The sequence below is a fragment of the Filicampus tigris genome, chromosome 17 (assembly GCF_054856515.1).
Source record: "Filicampus tigris isolate MCC_2025a chromosome 17, RoL_Ftig_1.0, whole genome shotgun sequence".
Taxonomy (NCBI): Eukaryota; Metazoa; Chordata; class Actinopteri; order Syngnathiformes; family Syngnathidae; genus Filicampus; species Filicampus tigris.
In genome coordinates, this window is record NC_141233.1 from 8,071,327 (window position 1) to 8,087,034 (window position 15,708).

The 15,708-nt window shown below is 38.5% G+C and overlaps 1 protein-coding gene across 7 annotated transcripts in view; it reads left to right on the forward strand.

The window, feature by feature from the left end:
- LOC147133174 (RNA-binding protein Musashi homolog 2) overlaps window positions 1-15,708 on the forward strand; it is a 243,410-nt gene that overhangs the window by 9,383 nt on the left and 218,319 nt on the right. For all 7 annotated transcript variants that reach the window (XM_086057515.1, XM_086057514.1, XM_086057516.1 and 4 more), the window contains exon 5: window positions 2,835-2,876. In XM_086057515.1, the coding sequence (XP_085913641.1) occupies window positions 2,835-2,876 (42 nt within the window). The remainder of the gene's footprint in view (window positions 1-2,834; window positions 2,877-15,708) is intronic.

Sequence of the window (15,708 nt, forward strand, 5' to 3'; positions counted from 1 at the left end):
ATATTTTCACAATCTATTTTAATGGCTGGCCAAAGAGGCTTAACCTTCTTGACATTTATTATGCAGCTGGATCTTGCCATTTTTCTCCCAACCCACAAAAAGCCAACGGTCCAAAATATTAGTCAACTACTAATATGTAAATTATCATGAAGATGATCCAGGTGAAACAGAGACGTTGTAATTGGTGGCACTCTGGTTATCCGGTGCAAAAGGGCAGTGCATATTTTTGCTTGATGGCCTTCGGGGCCCGACAGTTTTGAACCACAAAACTACATATGCATGAGTATGTAAAAACATGGGAAACAATCGCTACACCTCACCTGCCCTTGATTTCACTTTCCTCAAAGGAGCCATTCATCATAAGTTGTGACCTAAAAAGGTACTGCTGCAGTATTTCTCCAAAGAATTGGATCGTCGGTGGCTAATTTGTCTACATGGCTCTGATAGTATCGCAGGTACATACTTAATACTACATGTAGAAATGATGTGAACAGAGACGCTGTACCATTCCCTTAACACTGTTTTTAACATACTAGCTTCAGTGGAGTTTGTACGATTGAGAACACTAAGACAGTAAGATATTAATGTAGATCATACAAATAAATACAGTAACGCAAAGTTCCCGACATAAAAGGAAGATACAGTAGGTCAGAAAGCTCTGGAATTTGGTATTCCAAGCATGACATGTTGTCTTGGCGCAGACAAGGCAGACATAGTAATTGAGTTTCAATTGGTTTAAGCCTGAGGCAAAGTGCTAAAACAAATCTTTAAATGAAATTCATTACAAGCAGGGTTTCCATACTCAGGTGTTATTGAATTCATTTCTCATTTTGACCTGATTTAGAGAGATAACAGCAATAACTGAGAGTGGCAGAAATGATGGCAATGACAAAGCACATCATGGTTTCCCTTCAAACACATTAAAACGTAGTCAGTCTCGTTGGCTTAATTGAGCTGTGCAGATGCTTCTTGCCATCATTTTGTTTCTGCTGTTTTCCCCAGCAGGGTACAACATTTCTTAAATGGATCCATCTGCACCAAAGGAATAACTTTTATGAACGGTTAGAATTGGCTTCCATAACTGCATATAGTTCCAAAGAATAAGCAAACATGAAAATGCAATGAGCGCGGAATCTTGGAGAAATGCATTGGTATGCGCTTCGGATGACATTGCCGTGTGATTTATTATACGTGCAAGGTTGATGGGGACCCCCCCCACCTCCCAGTGTGACATACCTTCATGGCAGTGAAATTAATGGGTAAAATTAAGCTAATAACATAACAAGCACAAGACGGGCAAACATGCTCATCTGATGCATCCTGCTTGTTATTTGGAGGCGTCACCAGCCTGGGATTCTCATTTTCTCCGTGTCATATTCAATCAGTGATTCCTGGTCTGAGTAACAGCGAGTCTCCACCGTAATGACTATGGCTAGCCGAACCATGGCTGTTGTGGATGACCTCCATATTTACTTATGCTTATTTATTTCCACTCTAATATTTTGTATGTCACCACATCAAATGGCAGGTCCAACATAAATTATTCGTCAGAGTAAGGATGGGCATTTGATGACTTTTCCTTGATCAATTATGGGAAATTAACAATCAGCTAATCGATTGTTGTTTTTGTCAAATGGAATACGAGAATCCCTTTCTGATTGTTCAGAATTCCTGTTTTAATCACCAAACAATACTGCCTTTGGAGTTGCATCATAGTGCGGCTGTATGGAGTGCCAACTCGATAAGACTGAATCAACAGTGCCTCTGCTGGTTGCAGCAAAGTGGTGCAGCACTTTACCTAAATTGCTTCAAGACGCGATTACTCCAAATGTAAATGTTCATTAATATGCACTGTCCCTTTTAAATAGATAAATTACAAATTACAAATTATTCATCAATCAATTCCACACAATTGACCAAGTTCTTAATGAACAATTAATCGATATTATCCCCATTCCATGTCCGGATATTGTTGGACACTGATCAGCAGTAATGAATATGATTTTTCCAATGGTTCATAGCCCAGTCAAATTAATATATTTTATGCCTCGACAATGGGGCTCCATCAATTGAGCGTTGACGTGGATCGTAATTAAGGGAGACTTGGCCAGTGAATTATCTGTATAAAATACTATATAATGCAGCTAGTTATTCTTAAAATGCAAAAGTTTATGCAGGCCATGTGGTTTTGCCAACTGATATTATTAGTATTCATTTTAATTAAAAATTAAAAGAGCAGGCCAACTTATAGTTTCATTGTTCAACCCGTGCTGCAAATTTGCATCCTTAACTAAAAACAACAAACAAAGGAAATGTCTCAACATTTCATTGATTAACCTACTCACAGCCAATTGAACTAAGCCTTTCCTTCAACAGATCGGACAAGAGGGAGTAATAATAATCTCATTTAGTTATTTTCGATGCCGGTGTTAAAAAAAAAAAAATCCCATTTTCATATTGTTTTGTCCTTCATGTGCACTTAGTTTGTGATCGCAGTACCAGTAATTCCATTTTTAATGCAGCCCTAGCTTACAAAAATGCTTTCTACTTTGAAAAGCAGACTACATGTCTTAATGCTAGTTGATTATGCAGCATTTATGAACCTTTAAATGCTTTGATTAGTTAGTAAAAAGTCACATTTGAATCTACTGAATAATTACTTGCTTGCTTTGAAAATGCCATTTTTTTTATTGTTCTTGTATGCTGGATTCAGTCATGTCACTGATTGCACTCTGGGCATTTATGCGGGATTAGGAAATAGTCAATGCAATGCTTTTAAAATATCTTGACATCCCTGTTTCTCTTCTTTTTTTTTTTTTTTTTTCTTTCCTTAGATTGATCCTAAGGTTGCCTTTCCACGTCGCGCCCAGCCTAAGGTAAGAAGAATAAATTGGTCACCGGGCCTCCTCGAAGAAAATGATTATGTCTCGTGTCACCACCATACCTAATTTTCTGTGGCCACACAGCAGATTCAAAGAGGCAGTGGTTGTCTGTTTGCTTTAGAGAAATACCTCGTCTGGCTCCATTGTTCCCACATTGTTTCTGCTCTGCACATTTAAAAATATCTCTTCTTTTTATCGTCACTCTTTTCATGCTCCCCCTCACGCCATTGTATAGAAATAAAACCATTTCACCAAATTGATTTATTTGCATTTGGAGACTAACGCGCAACCATTGTTTGACTTTGTTGTGACAAAAAGCTTAGGAAAGTAGAATCCAGACAATGTCCTGTCTAATATGTGGAACATTGGTGCAGCACATCCTCGTGGGATTTTTGATTACATGAATGGCCTGGTATAAGAAGATTTAATGAATAAGAAATTGTCTTCTTCACTGACAAATATGAAATCTGTTCACTGTCAGTTTTTCTCTTTTATAGTGAGGGTCAAAAGGGATAGATTGACATAGGTGATATAGAAAGATCTTCGTTTGGGTGCGCCTGAATGTAGACGTCACAATTTGCATGGAGACAAAACTCTAATCACATTGGGGCTGTTCATGATGCATATTATCTTTTCTCTTGATTGCTGGTCTTGAGCATCTCTATTGACAATTAAATATGCGACGTGTGCAGATGGTGCTGCAGCACAGTCAAGAGCTTTGTTGACATGCCCTCTCACACCACCTCCCCTTAGCATTTAATGTGAAAGATGTAGCACACTAGAGTGTACTGGAGCACTTTTATGCTTCACTATTGGGACTTTTGACTCAGAATCCAGTTAGAAATGTCTGGATTTTCTCCTTCACTCTGCATCAGAAAGGGGTTTATTAAAGCGGTTTCAAATTTGGTAGCATCAGAATCAGCGTGCAGGCCTTCAAAGTCAGCGTAAATTAAATGGTGATTTATTCTAAAATCAGTGACTGTCTGTACCAACATTCACATCTTAACATCATCTAAGAGGCAGCTGAGCATGGAAATCTTGTGAGTTTGTACTTTATTTTTTTTTAAACAACATTAAATTATCATACTTGATTAATACTTACAATTTTTTTGAAACGTTTAGATACTGTGTGTGTATGTATATATATATATATATATATATATATATATATATATATATATATATATATATATATATATATATATATATATATATATATATATATATATATATGAGAGAGAGAGCGAGCGTATATATGCACACAAACACAGAATTTGTCTATATATGTATATATGTGTATGTGTATATATATATGTATATATGTGTATGTGTATATATATATGTGTGTGTATATATATGTATATATATGTATGTATATATGTATGTATGTATGTATATATATGTATGTATATATATGTATATATATGTATATATATATATCTATATATATATATATGTATATATGTGTATGTATATATGTACATATGTGTATGTATATATATGTGTATGTGTATCAATTATGTATATATGTGTATGTGTATCAATTATCGGCCAGGCCGAATATCGGGGCCAATATTTGGCATTTTGGCGATTATCGGCATTGGTCTTTTTTTTTTTATTTTAAGGCTGATAAATTAAAAGCTGGTTTATTACAGCTTGTTCTCTCTCTCTGTCCCTCTGTACTGCGCAACTGGCCCTGCCTCCAAAGCAGATTGGCTTGCCCACAGCACCATCTGATTGGTTCCTTGTGCAGTGGGTAACAGCCAATCAGCGTAAAGCTGCCTATGTCTCTCTCACTAGTCGATAGTCCGAAGAGCATCACGGCACGCACGGGAGAAGGCGAGGTATTAAACAGACTTTGAGGAAATTTTGATAAATGTCAGTCCACTATAACTGACAACCACTTATAACATTACTATGAGCCCTTCTATGTCTTATAAACACAAGGGGCAGTTCTGCTTGCCACAGTAAGATGTCTTGCCTTGAAGCTAACCACACCGTCATTGTTACAATGTAGAGGTGAATGCTTTGTGAATGACATGGCTCCGGAGAGCAGTGAAGTTGCTGATAATATAGGGAAATGTTGATAAAAGAAGTGAGTGAGTGCGTGTCTGCGTGTAACCCACGTCATGAAAAGTCAACTCGAGTCAACTTTATTTATAGAGTACTTTAAAACAACCACCGCTCCATAAGTGCTGTACATGGTGCAAAATTTGACAGCAAAGTACTGCATGTGAAAGTCCAGTCACATGCATTTAGAGCAAAAAGAGTCACTTTTTCTGCTTCCACAGAAAGTCAGTATGGTGGAAACGGCAGCTGCTTATGCGACACACAAGAATGACAGGACACCCACAAAAAGCAATGGAGAGAAGACACAGCCGTGTTGATGAGATTATTTTTCTGGCTAGTAGCTGCGTTGAGGATGCACTTTTCTGTTTTTGAACTTTAAAACAAAGATGTGTGAAAGATAAACATTTCAGTTATAGTGTATTTTTAGAAAACTATTTACTGTAGTAAACTTTAAGAAAAATGTTTGTTTTTATTGAACTATAAGACATGCATCTGAGCCTGGGAGCTCCTGGCACTTTTTGTTAGACTTTTAAAACAAAGATCTATAAAAGTTTTAAAATGTTGTAAATCACTAAAGTTTTTTTTAATATAGAAGTGCTTAAAGGCATTTAAACTAAGCCAAGCGCTGGAATTTTTATTTTTCAAAATTTTGACAGCAAAAAAGGGTTAAAATAATTTTTTCTACGGATGAATATCGGCTTCAAATATCGGTTATCAGCGATCCATCTTGATCACTAATCGGCATTGGTATCGGCCCTGAAAAAGCATATCGGTCTATCTCTAATATGTATACCGTATATGGATATATATGTGTGTATATAATATAACATAATATTATATAATATAATATAATATAATATAATATAATATCATTATTCTAAGAAGAAAGAAAAATTCCATTTATCCAGCATTTTAAATGCTTTTGTCCTGCTCTCTTGTCCACTGCCTGCTTGGCTGCTCACAGCTTTGGTCGTAATTGACCCCGTTCGAGTTTAAAGGAGCTCAACTCGGCAGGTGCATAAGCGATACAGGCTTCAGGAATCAAATCGTGACGAGACCAATCAGCACTAATGTTCTCACGGCTAACGATGACCTCATCGGTAACCCTGACAATGACCCTTTCACTGCTGAATGCTGCAGTGGGGTAAAACGCTGCATTATGTACGGCACGTAGACTAATGCTGGAAACAGACAGGAAGTGAAGGTGAACACAGAGGACATTTGGCTGTAAACAAGTGAAGGTGTTTGCACCGGGATGACAGGATCACAGGAAAAACAACTTGTATCAGACGTCATAGCTCCCCGTGGCCAAACACATGGACACTTCCACTCTGAGGAAGATGCGAGCAGAAGCGTTTTGGCAGCAACTATTAAGAAGAAAACCTTGCAACTATCTAACTTAGAACGGAAGGAAAACAGAAAGGAAGAAAATGTTTTAAGGGCATAGCTGTATGAAAGGGTTAAGAATAACAAATCAGCCACAAAGCATGCACATAGGCATCTGCGTCTACCTGTGCATTGGCGGTTCGTGTAGATTTCAGTGATCTTGCTTGTTTGTGACCATCAGCGTATTTGAGCATTGGTAAAGGTCAAAAGGGGAGACAACCCCAGGTTGTGCACATTATAGAAATGCAAGCTGTTGTACATATTAAAAGAAACCTGTCATTGTTCCGAAGTTTATCTCAAATATTCAGCATAAGAAAGGCCGATCAATTGTATCAGTAGACTTGTATATTCAAGGATGAGAATGCATCTGAAAATGCTAATTCAGTAATGTACTCTCAGTATTTATGTATGTCTGTAGAATGTACAATAACCAACAATGGACAGCTCATTCACTGAATTTACACAGAACATACGCATTGTAACACACAAGCATCTACGTGGGCTGGAGGAAAACTGCATGATGACATTTGACGGGGTAAAGTCGACAAGTCGACTAGTCTGTACAACCCCTAAAATTGACTAGTCGACTAGTCTGTACAACCTCTAGTCCAAATAGTATGGTCATTTTAAATTGATGTTCTTCATCATGTATTATTTTTGCATGTTTTGTGTTGACAATAGTTTGACGTAAACAGTAAATTGATATTCAGATGTTCCAAGTGGCTTCTGATGCCAAAAACCTGAGGGTTATCTTGTTTTTTGATAAAAATATTAGTAAAACTATAACAGTGTTAGTGATGTAAGCATATACTGTAGTGATGACTATTTAAAAGAGACTCTAAAAGGAATTATGCACTTAATCTCAGGCGCCCACGTTGTTTCAGAAAGCTGAGGTGCTCGTTCTGTGCTGTGACATCACTAACATGTGACGTGGTCACCTCCCTCACTGCCACAATCACAGACAGACCAAACTCCAGATTGATGGTGTCATATTTTCTAGTTTAGCTGGTTTGTGTTTTGCAACACACGTCTTAAATATATAGTGCACTAGCTCGAGGCGTTGCAAGGGGTAGCTGCACGCACCTCTGGCTAAGTGCCAAGACATGAGCATGTGATTTATGGCACGTCTACATAACATCAGTTTTTATTTCCTCCTAGTAAATATAAGTGAGAGCCATTCACTCAGATGGTTTATGTTGATGCAGTGGTTCCAATAAGTAGTCATGCTTGCCTTTTTTTGTAATATGTCTCTTTATTAATTATGACCAATTATTTTGTAGACAAACGGGAGTTCGAAAAACCCAATATTTGCCATTAAGATGCTGCCGTTTTCGGTACCGATTACAAAATCATCGTCAACGGAAGATGACATGCTGCTGCAATGCTGTCATCCTGTTCATGTTGTGGCTGGAGTGTTGTTGTGAGCATGCGAGAACACTTGTCCATACGTAGTTGTCACTTGCAATACTGTCAATATTGCAATGTTAGAATTTGTGTCATGTAGTAAGAGGAGATATAACAAAGTGGCTGAGTCTGAGGTGGTTTGGAGCCTTGCTCAAGGGCACCTCAATAGTAGTCAAGAATGAGACTAACATCACAAGTACAATAGTTCCATTTTTTTGGTCTGCGGTTAGACTCAATTTATTACCATTTCCTGACAGATGAGCTACTGGTGTGAGGAAATAAGGAAATTTCGAAAAACCTTAAAATGCACCGAAAATGTATCAGATTGATTTCCTGAAAAAATGTTCATTACAAGCAACTCAAAAGCAATGTCCAACCCAAAGTGACTGCGTCACCTCAAGGTTCCTATCCAAGAGTCAAAAGCTTACGTTTTCAACACAACCAGCACAAATCAGTTCAGATCCTCTTTTTTTCCCCCTGCCCCCTTGCTTGATCTTTCCCAGTATTATCGTGAATTGCGTGACAAGACGTCCTCTTTCTCTGGGAAATCAAAAGCAGCTGTCTACCGACATTGCTCCAAATTCACCACTCAATGGTAGATGTCATTCTTGCTGCCGTCGCCACTTTAGTGGAGTCACACACAATCATGGCAGGTCCCAGCATTATTTTAATTGCCAGTGGGACTGTGGCCACTTCAGTTGGGAGATGAGTTGTGATGGCTTGTTATGAAAATTAAAGGACTTAGCAGCATCTTTTCGGAGCGCAATGGGCGCAGCCCTTTCCTTGCACCTCACGAAGAGATTTGCCTTGGCGTCCCTCCTGCTGCGGTTGTTGTTTTTTCTTGGAGATTTTGGCATGCACAAAGAAGAATGTTCACAAATAAATGTGACCTTAATAGAGACAGCTGTGACAACACTCTGCGAAATGGTTTGTATTTTATTTGTAAGACAGTTCGCCCCCAGTTACTTAATCTGTATGTTTTTAATGTCAGCGGGGAGAAAGGCTAAAGATGCTTGTACATTGATTGAGGTAATTCAATGATATAACGTCAAAGCGCTGTCCTATATTTTACTCCAGGCTGACACCTGTGACTGTGGCTTCCCTTTTAACGGCAGACTGTCAAAGGTGCATTGCTGGCAGCTATGTCTTAGTTCTGCTTTTTCGTTCCACACATAGCTCCTTTTTATCCATTTCATTTCCTCTCTATATTGCACACATATTCTGTGACTGGCAAATTGACTAGTCTCCTCACTCCGTTCTCTGGGACAGTTTGCTTATGATTGATTTTAACGTTTAAAAAAAAAAAAAAAAAAAAAAAAAAAAAGACTATCCAGTGAATGGGGGTCAAGAAAGCCAAGCCTTACATTTAAATAAATTCTAATAACAGTGCTGTGGGAAGTAAATATATCCCCTGGGTTTCTCTTGCACGCAAAGGCACCTGTTTATGTGCATGTATATTTCATATTCCACTCTCATATTCCTGTCTTACTTGATCTCTCAATACCTTACTCAGCTACTGTCTATTGCGCTCTTTGGCACTTCTTTTAGGATTACACTGCCTTGTAAATCCAGTGGTACACCTTGCTCTGTTATTTGATCTAGATTTAGCATTATGATATTCCCCATCTCAAAATGATCCTTATTTTAAATGACACAGCTCACTGCTGGGTAAATGAAACCTCAGTGGCTGCCAGGCCCTTTGAATGTCTCAGGGAGTTTATTAAAAGCACCAGCTTCCCTGTTCCAACTCTCCACAGCTGCATGAGTCTGAAAGAATAATCAAGGACAAAAGTCCTCAATGAAGAACAGAGTGCTATATCAGTATCTTTTGTTCAGCTTGACAATGAGCCCTCCCAGATATTTGTCATGTGAAGCAGGATATTTTTAATTAGACCTTCCATATTTCAGGGCATTCCCGCAGCACATAAGGACTCAGAGCAACAAAATCAATGCCATGCTGTGTTTCATACAAACTTGACATCACATTTCAGGCGATATGGCACACAACATGTAGCTGTAAATAACCAAGCTATTCCACAGAATAGACACCGGTTGTATGTCTCAGGATAAATGGGATTTGAAATGGGTTTTACATACTCTATTGTAACCAAGAGGCAGTCCATAGTGAGGAAAGGCATGCCAAACACAAGCCGGTGGCTTGTCATGCCCCTCTCACAAACAGATGCACAGCTATTGTCCATAAACTCTCCGTGAGATGAAGGATGAAACTCGGTATGTGACTTTCATGGAAAACAAGTTACTGCGTTAAAAGACCATAAAAACACTCTGATATGGCCCAAATGTATCGCTGGCCTGTCAGCTGTTACAATTGATAGTGTGATCCACTAGCATCACACACAAAAAAAAATCAATAATTGTCATTCATTTTCCCAATAGACGATCAAATATATAGTCAATTGCCCATCTCTACTTTTGACACGAAAGGCTGCAAAACAATTACTATAGATTCACAAATAATGACTATCGACTTAATCACCAAAGCAGCCATCCATCCATACCTGTATAGTAGATGTTGGAGCCTAACCTAGTGGACTTCGGGTCAAAACTGGACTAAACCCAAATTGATCCCTGGTTTATTGTTTCGACCATATTTCTTGTTACTGAGAATATTTGTTGCTTTTGACTTTCCCCATTCATTGTGCACCACACCAGCAAGTGAATGTAGAAAGAGGAAGTGACAATGGCTATGTTTACATGGACAAAAATTCTTGAATCCGATCAGAGTTCGGATTAAAATTATGATCAGTTGCACTGTTTTCATGGACACTAAAAATATTGATCCGATTAGGAATTGTGTGTTCATGCATCACACTTTTGAGCAGAACCAATTATTTTGACATGCGCAGATTGACCAAATATATCGGAAATAGTAGTAGAATAGCGATTTCCGTGTCAACAAAACATCACTCCGTCAATTTCTACTTTAAACATTAGTGTTATTTCGCATATTTTTCCCATTTGCACTGTTACGTCTAGTTAACACTTCTTAACAGAGCTGCAAATTGACCAGTTCAGTCTTTCGCCCGCCTTGTCTTTCGCGCGCTCTGCATCTACTAGTTTCCGGAAATAACAGAAACGCGACTGACGTCACAGCGCGGTAAAGATGGTTTGTTCCAAAATGTCGGAATAAGTGTTTTTATGCGTGCCGATTGGATTAACAATCAACATAAACTACCTCTCTCGTTCGGAATAAAATCTTGATCGGAATGGGCTTGATCAGGTCAGAATATTCTGTATGGGGTGTGTACATGTAGAATTTTATTCCGATCAGGCATTTGATCCGAATAAATGTGTCCATGTAAACATAGCCATTGACAGCAAAGACCATATCAGAAGCATGCCACCATGCTGCGAAACATGGTTGACTGCGGATGAAGTGATACAGTAATATATATACATATTTTTATCCAGAAAAGTTGCTGCCAAGGGTTCTGGTTAGGGGGACGTCAAATTCATCTTTCATTCATCATTCACTTTCAACTCATCTTCCTGACCGTAGTCATTTTAAGTAAATTCTGATTTTATACTTGTTGTACTAAAAGTAAAACATGCTGTAGGTTCATGTATCTGTAATATTTTGGTTTACACTTGTGGGAACTACTACACTGCCAGTGGCTCGGGCACAGTTGATCTAATACAACACTGCTAGTGCTGCCAGTCCCTAAATTCTGAAAGAGTGTTGCTTGCTTGCAACAGCAGTTGGGGATTTAGTGGCAAGGTCACCTCTGACGGGGCTCAAGTCTCTCTCCAAGAACTTGTACCAGTTTTCATATTTTTGTCCACAACAGTTCTCCTGTGACCACCAAATATGAGTCCTTACAATCTGAGCCCGCTCGGGTGGCTTGCCACAGTTTTTCCACTTGAGAATAGCAGCGTGAGAAACTCGCAAAGTGCGCAAAGCCTGAATCGGTCTATGTAGTTGTTTGAAGGGTACTGTCATGTTGTACAGTATGTTATGCTATGCTTCTCTATTCTGGATAGACTCCTCTTCCTTGTGATTTGAGCTGCTGTGTCGAAGTGTTGCCTTTAAGTCCCTGACCTGTCGACTCATTTTGTGTTCATTTGCCACAGTGGAACTGCTCCAGATGAAAAAGGGGCCAAAGCGCAAACAAATGAATGACTGTTTGGTGGTCAAATACAATTGCCAACAGAGTTACCCAGTTAACGGGTAGTCAAAGCACTTGATTCATGCATGTTCTTTGTGTGTTTTCATAAGTTATTGTGTTCCTTTCCTTGCCAGCATTTATACCTCCATTGAGAGATAAATTGTGCAAATTGTGACCGCTAGTTGCTATTTCCTTTATGAATAATTGCCAGATCTCTTGTAAGTGGAGTGCACATTTGTGTGATTCCTCTTTCTCCAGCCCCCATTCTGCTCCGTTCTCCTTGGTTGCTGGTGGAGAGTAATTAGGTTTTCTAGGGGAATGAGGGGTTCTTACAATGCTTACCAACGGCAGCAGTCAGGCAGGCAAGTGCTGGCAGGGCAGAGAGGACAGAGGGCTGTGCAGGAGCCTGGCACTGCTAAACCTGATGCTGACTGACAGTAATGAGGACAGTGATCTAGCCAGGATAGAGGGCTGAGCAGCACAGAAAAGGACATGGTCTTGAAGGGCCGCTTTTCAAAAGCCTTTGTGTATGCCACATAACCACACGGATACAAAAACATCATCAAATAGGCATTGAAACACACGTTTAAAATATTCTTTGAAAACCCGGTCAACTGTTTTCCAGGGATGTGTCTTTCAGTCAATTGCCCGCAGTCCTAGTTTCATATATTTAACTGCTAAAATATCAGTTTGGCTTTACTAGTCATCTAGACAATTGAATTGAAATGCTTTTGGTCAGCACAAACTGTAACTGTGTCTTTGACCTCACCCCTCTTCACCATAGCAATTCGAAACTGGTTTACATTAGTGCCTTGCTTGACAGGTGGATAAACCAGACATTTTCTACTTTTCTACTAGAAGAGACTATGAAAGCCCTTCTCCTGGTGTAAGATAAATATAATACAATGCGTTTCATGTGCTGTAGTATTTGAATGAACCACTATCATAGTTCTACTATATGGAAGTAGTTAGCGATAGACTAACTAGGTAATTAGGTTGTTGACGTTACTGTTCAACGTTGACTTCACACCATCTTAATTTCCACCTGTTTTTTAACCTTCAATTTTTTTACGTTAACGTTTTGATGACGCATGTGATTTTTGGGCCTGGGTTGCCAAATAAGGAGTTCCTCCCCCTATTCATGAGGGATCATTTAGCGGGGTCTTAAGAAACCTGGCCCACTTGAACAAAAATGAACTGTCTTTCAAGAAGCGTTCACAGAGTCCAGAATGAGCGCGCTTACAAAAAGGTTCATTGGGCAGAAATGCACTACGTTCTCTTCACATTCGCCCAAAACATGAATGAGTGTTTGTTCAATGAACTTATTCAAGTACATTCCTGGATTTGGCTACAAAAATGTCAGAAAACCCCACAAAGACAGATGGAATTTTGAGGGGGTTAATCACAGGTACTTTAAATGGTGGCAGGTGCATGCTGAGTCACATTTAACTTGAGTTTGAATGGGTTTGGTTAATTCAGTCATGACCACATTTCCACTTATGAGAGGGTATTCATGCACACTTGTGCAACCACATGATCTCAGTTATTTAATTTTACTTCTGCTCTGGAAAATATTTTAGTGTTGTTTTGGACACCTTATAGGCAGCAATAATGGCAGAAACAGTTTTTAATTGATTTTTTGTTGTCACAAAAAACTGAGCTTGAACAAAGGTGTGTAGACTTTTTATATAAAGGATCAAGTCAGTCAATACAATTATTCTCGAACATTTTGGGGGTTTTCTTGAGTGACATTTACTATTTGAAATCAAAATTAAAAACTCAGACTGTTTTCTACAATGATGCACTGTGTAGTGTGCACAGTAGTGCTAGTGCTACCACAGTAATAATATACAAATAATATCAATACTATAGTGTAGTTCTCAAGCTTATGTACATTATTTTTTCCCCATTGGTTTTGATGTCTAAATTTCACTGTATTGATGGAAATTGAGTTTTTTTCAGTTTTCCTTGCTCATTCCTACAATTTATATCTGAAGCGGAAAATGCATGCAGTAAGTGGTCCTCTTTCGACAGAGCTCTGCGCACTCAGGCATTGTTTAACAGCTACCAAACTGTCCAAATGACAGGCATGTGCACTGTCTTGTTAGTAATAAGCAGTGGAGGTTTGCGATGTAACCAAGCTAAGGCGGGGAGGATATGCAAGCATAAAAACCGTGTGGCATGTTGCTTCACATTCGAGGACACCCTCATCACTGGAATTCCTCAGCATGCAATGTGGTGTTTTTCACTTCCACTAAAAGGGAAGCAAAAATCATTTTTTTTCAAACATATGTTACATGTCACTTTATGATAAAAATGATATATGATGTGAAAAAGACTTAATAGTATATTACTGGATCAACGCAGGGCGCTAAAGAGCTTCTCTGTTTCCTGACATAATGTTGCGGTCCTCATCTGTGACCTTTATCTTCCACACATCATTCACCATTTTACTGCTGACATGTTGACTCATGCCATTAATTTTTCATCGCAGGCAGTGTCATCCACATCATATTTTATCATCTGTATACATTTGTGTCATGTTCTCAGTGGCACATTGGCCTGCTGTAGTTTGTGTTTGTCTACGTGCTGGTCCCAGAAATGGGATCCTGCATTTAATTAAAAAAAAAAAAAAAAAAAGATCCACGTGGACACAATCTGGCAGCTGTGGGAAAAGTCATTGAATACAATGACTGATGCAGTATTAGCAAATGTAGTATTAATAGAATCACATTTGTGGAAAGAATATGTTAGGATTATAGACACATTGTGATGCACATTAAAAAAAATAAGAACACTTAAAACTGCTGAAAAAAAATGAGGATTGTCTTTGCTCGGTTAACTTCTCTGTCAATTAAAGTATTTGCTGCTGAAAATATTTCAAATTCTTTAAAATGCATTTCATACTTGGTCAATATGAATTTCAGCTAATGTTGTTTCCAAAAACAACAAAATGGACCAAAGCGATAATATTTGTTGTTTGATTTTTAAGAATTAGACTACGTTAGCCAGGGTTGGCCTTTAGCTGTAAAATCAACATGAGTAGATGCACAACAGGCTGGTAGGTGATGTTTAATTACTGAATTAACAGTGTTTATCATGGACAAACAAATATTCCATGTATCCTTAACAGCGGATTTAAACCAGCTCCAGCAAATGTGTAACCGTGCCAATTATAATCTATAACCATTTATTCTAAATGCCAGGCACAAAATGTTAAAAAAAAATCTTCTCGGCACTGTAGGATTTCAATGCAGTCATTTTAATTGCAGCAAATTCATAAATGAAGTAATTATGCCACATTATCCATTCAGAGTAACATGATTTCAACTTGAAATTAAATATCCTTTGACTTGCCAGCACATTTTCATCATCTTACATTCTCTGCTCAAAACTGTGCACGTCAACATTTTTTTTTTTTTTTTTTTTTTTTTGTCCGTTCTGAGGATTTTATAAGGCTGGCCGTTTGGAGTCATTTATGGTGAAACAGTCTGTGCCACATGGCGGAGAGCTCATTGCTTTTAAAGTGACATGATCAAATTTAATTGACCATGATTGACACCGGACCCTACCGCGTCGACTTGTAATATATTCCATTCAATCAATCTTCTTTTTTTTTTTTACAATGACACTGCAGGTGTGCTACAGCCGTGGCAGCATCTTTGCCTACAAAATTGACCAAAATTGAGTACAACATTGCTGGTGCTGCACTACATGTTCCAAACGCAGGCTTTCCCAAAGACTTGTTAATCGCAAATGTCTTGTAATCTGCTCCAGTTGACAAACAAACTCACAAAGAGCCTCATTTGTGCGTTACTACTGAAAAGAAGAGGATAATA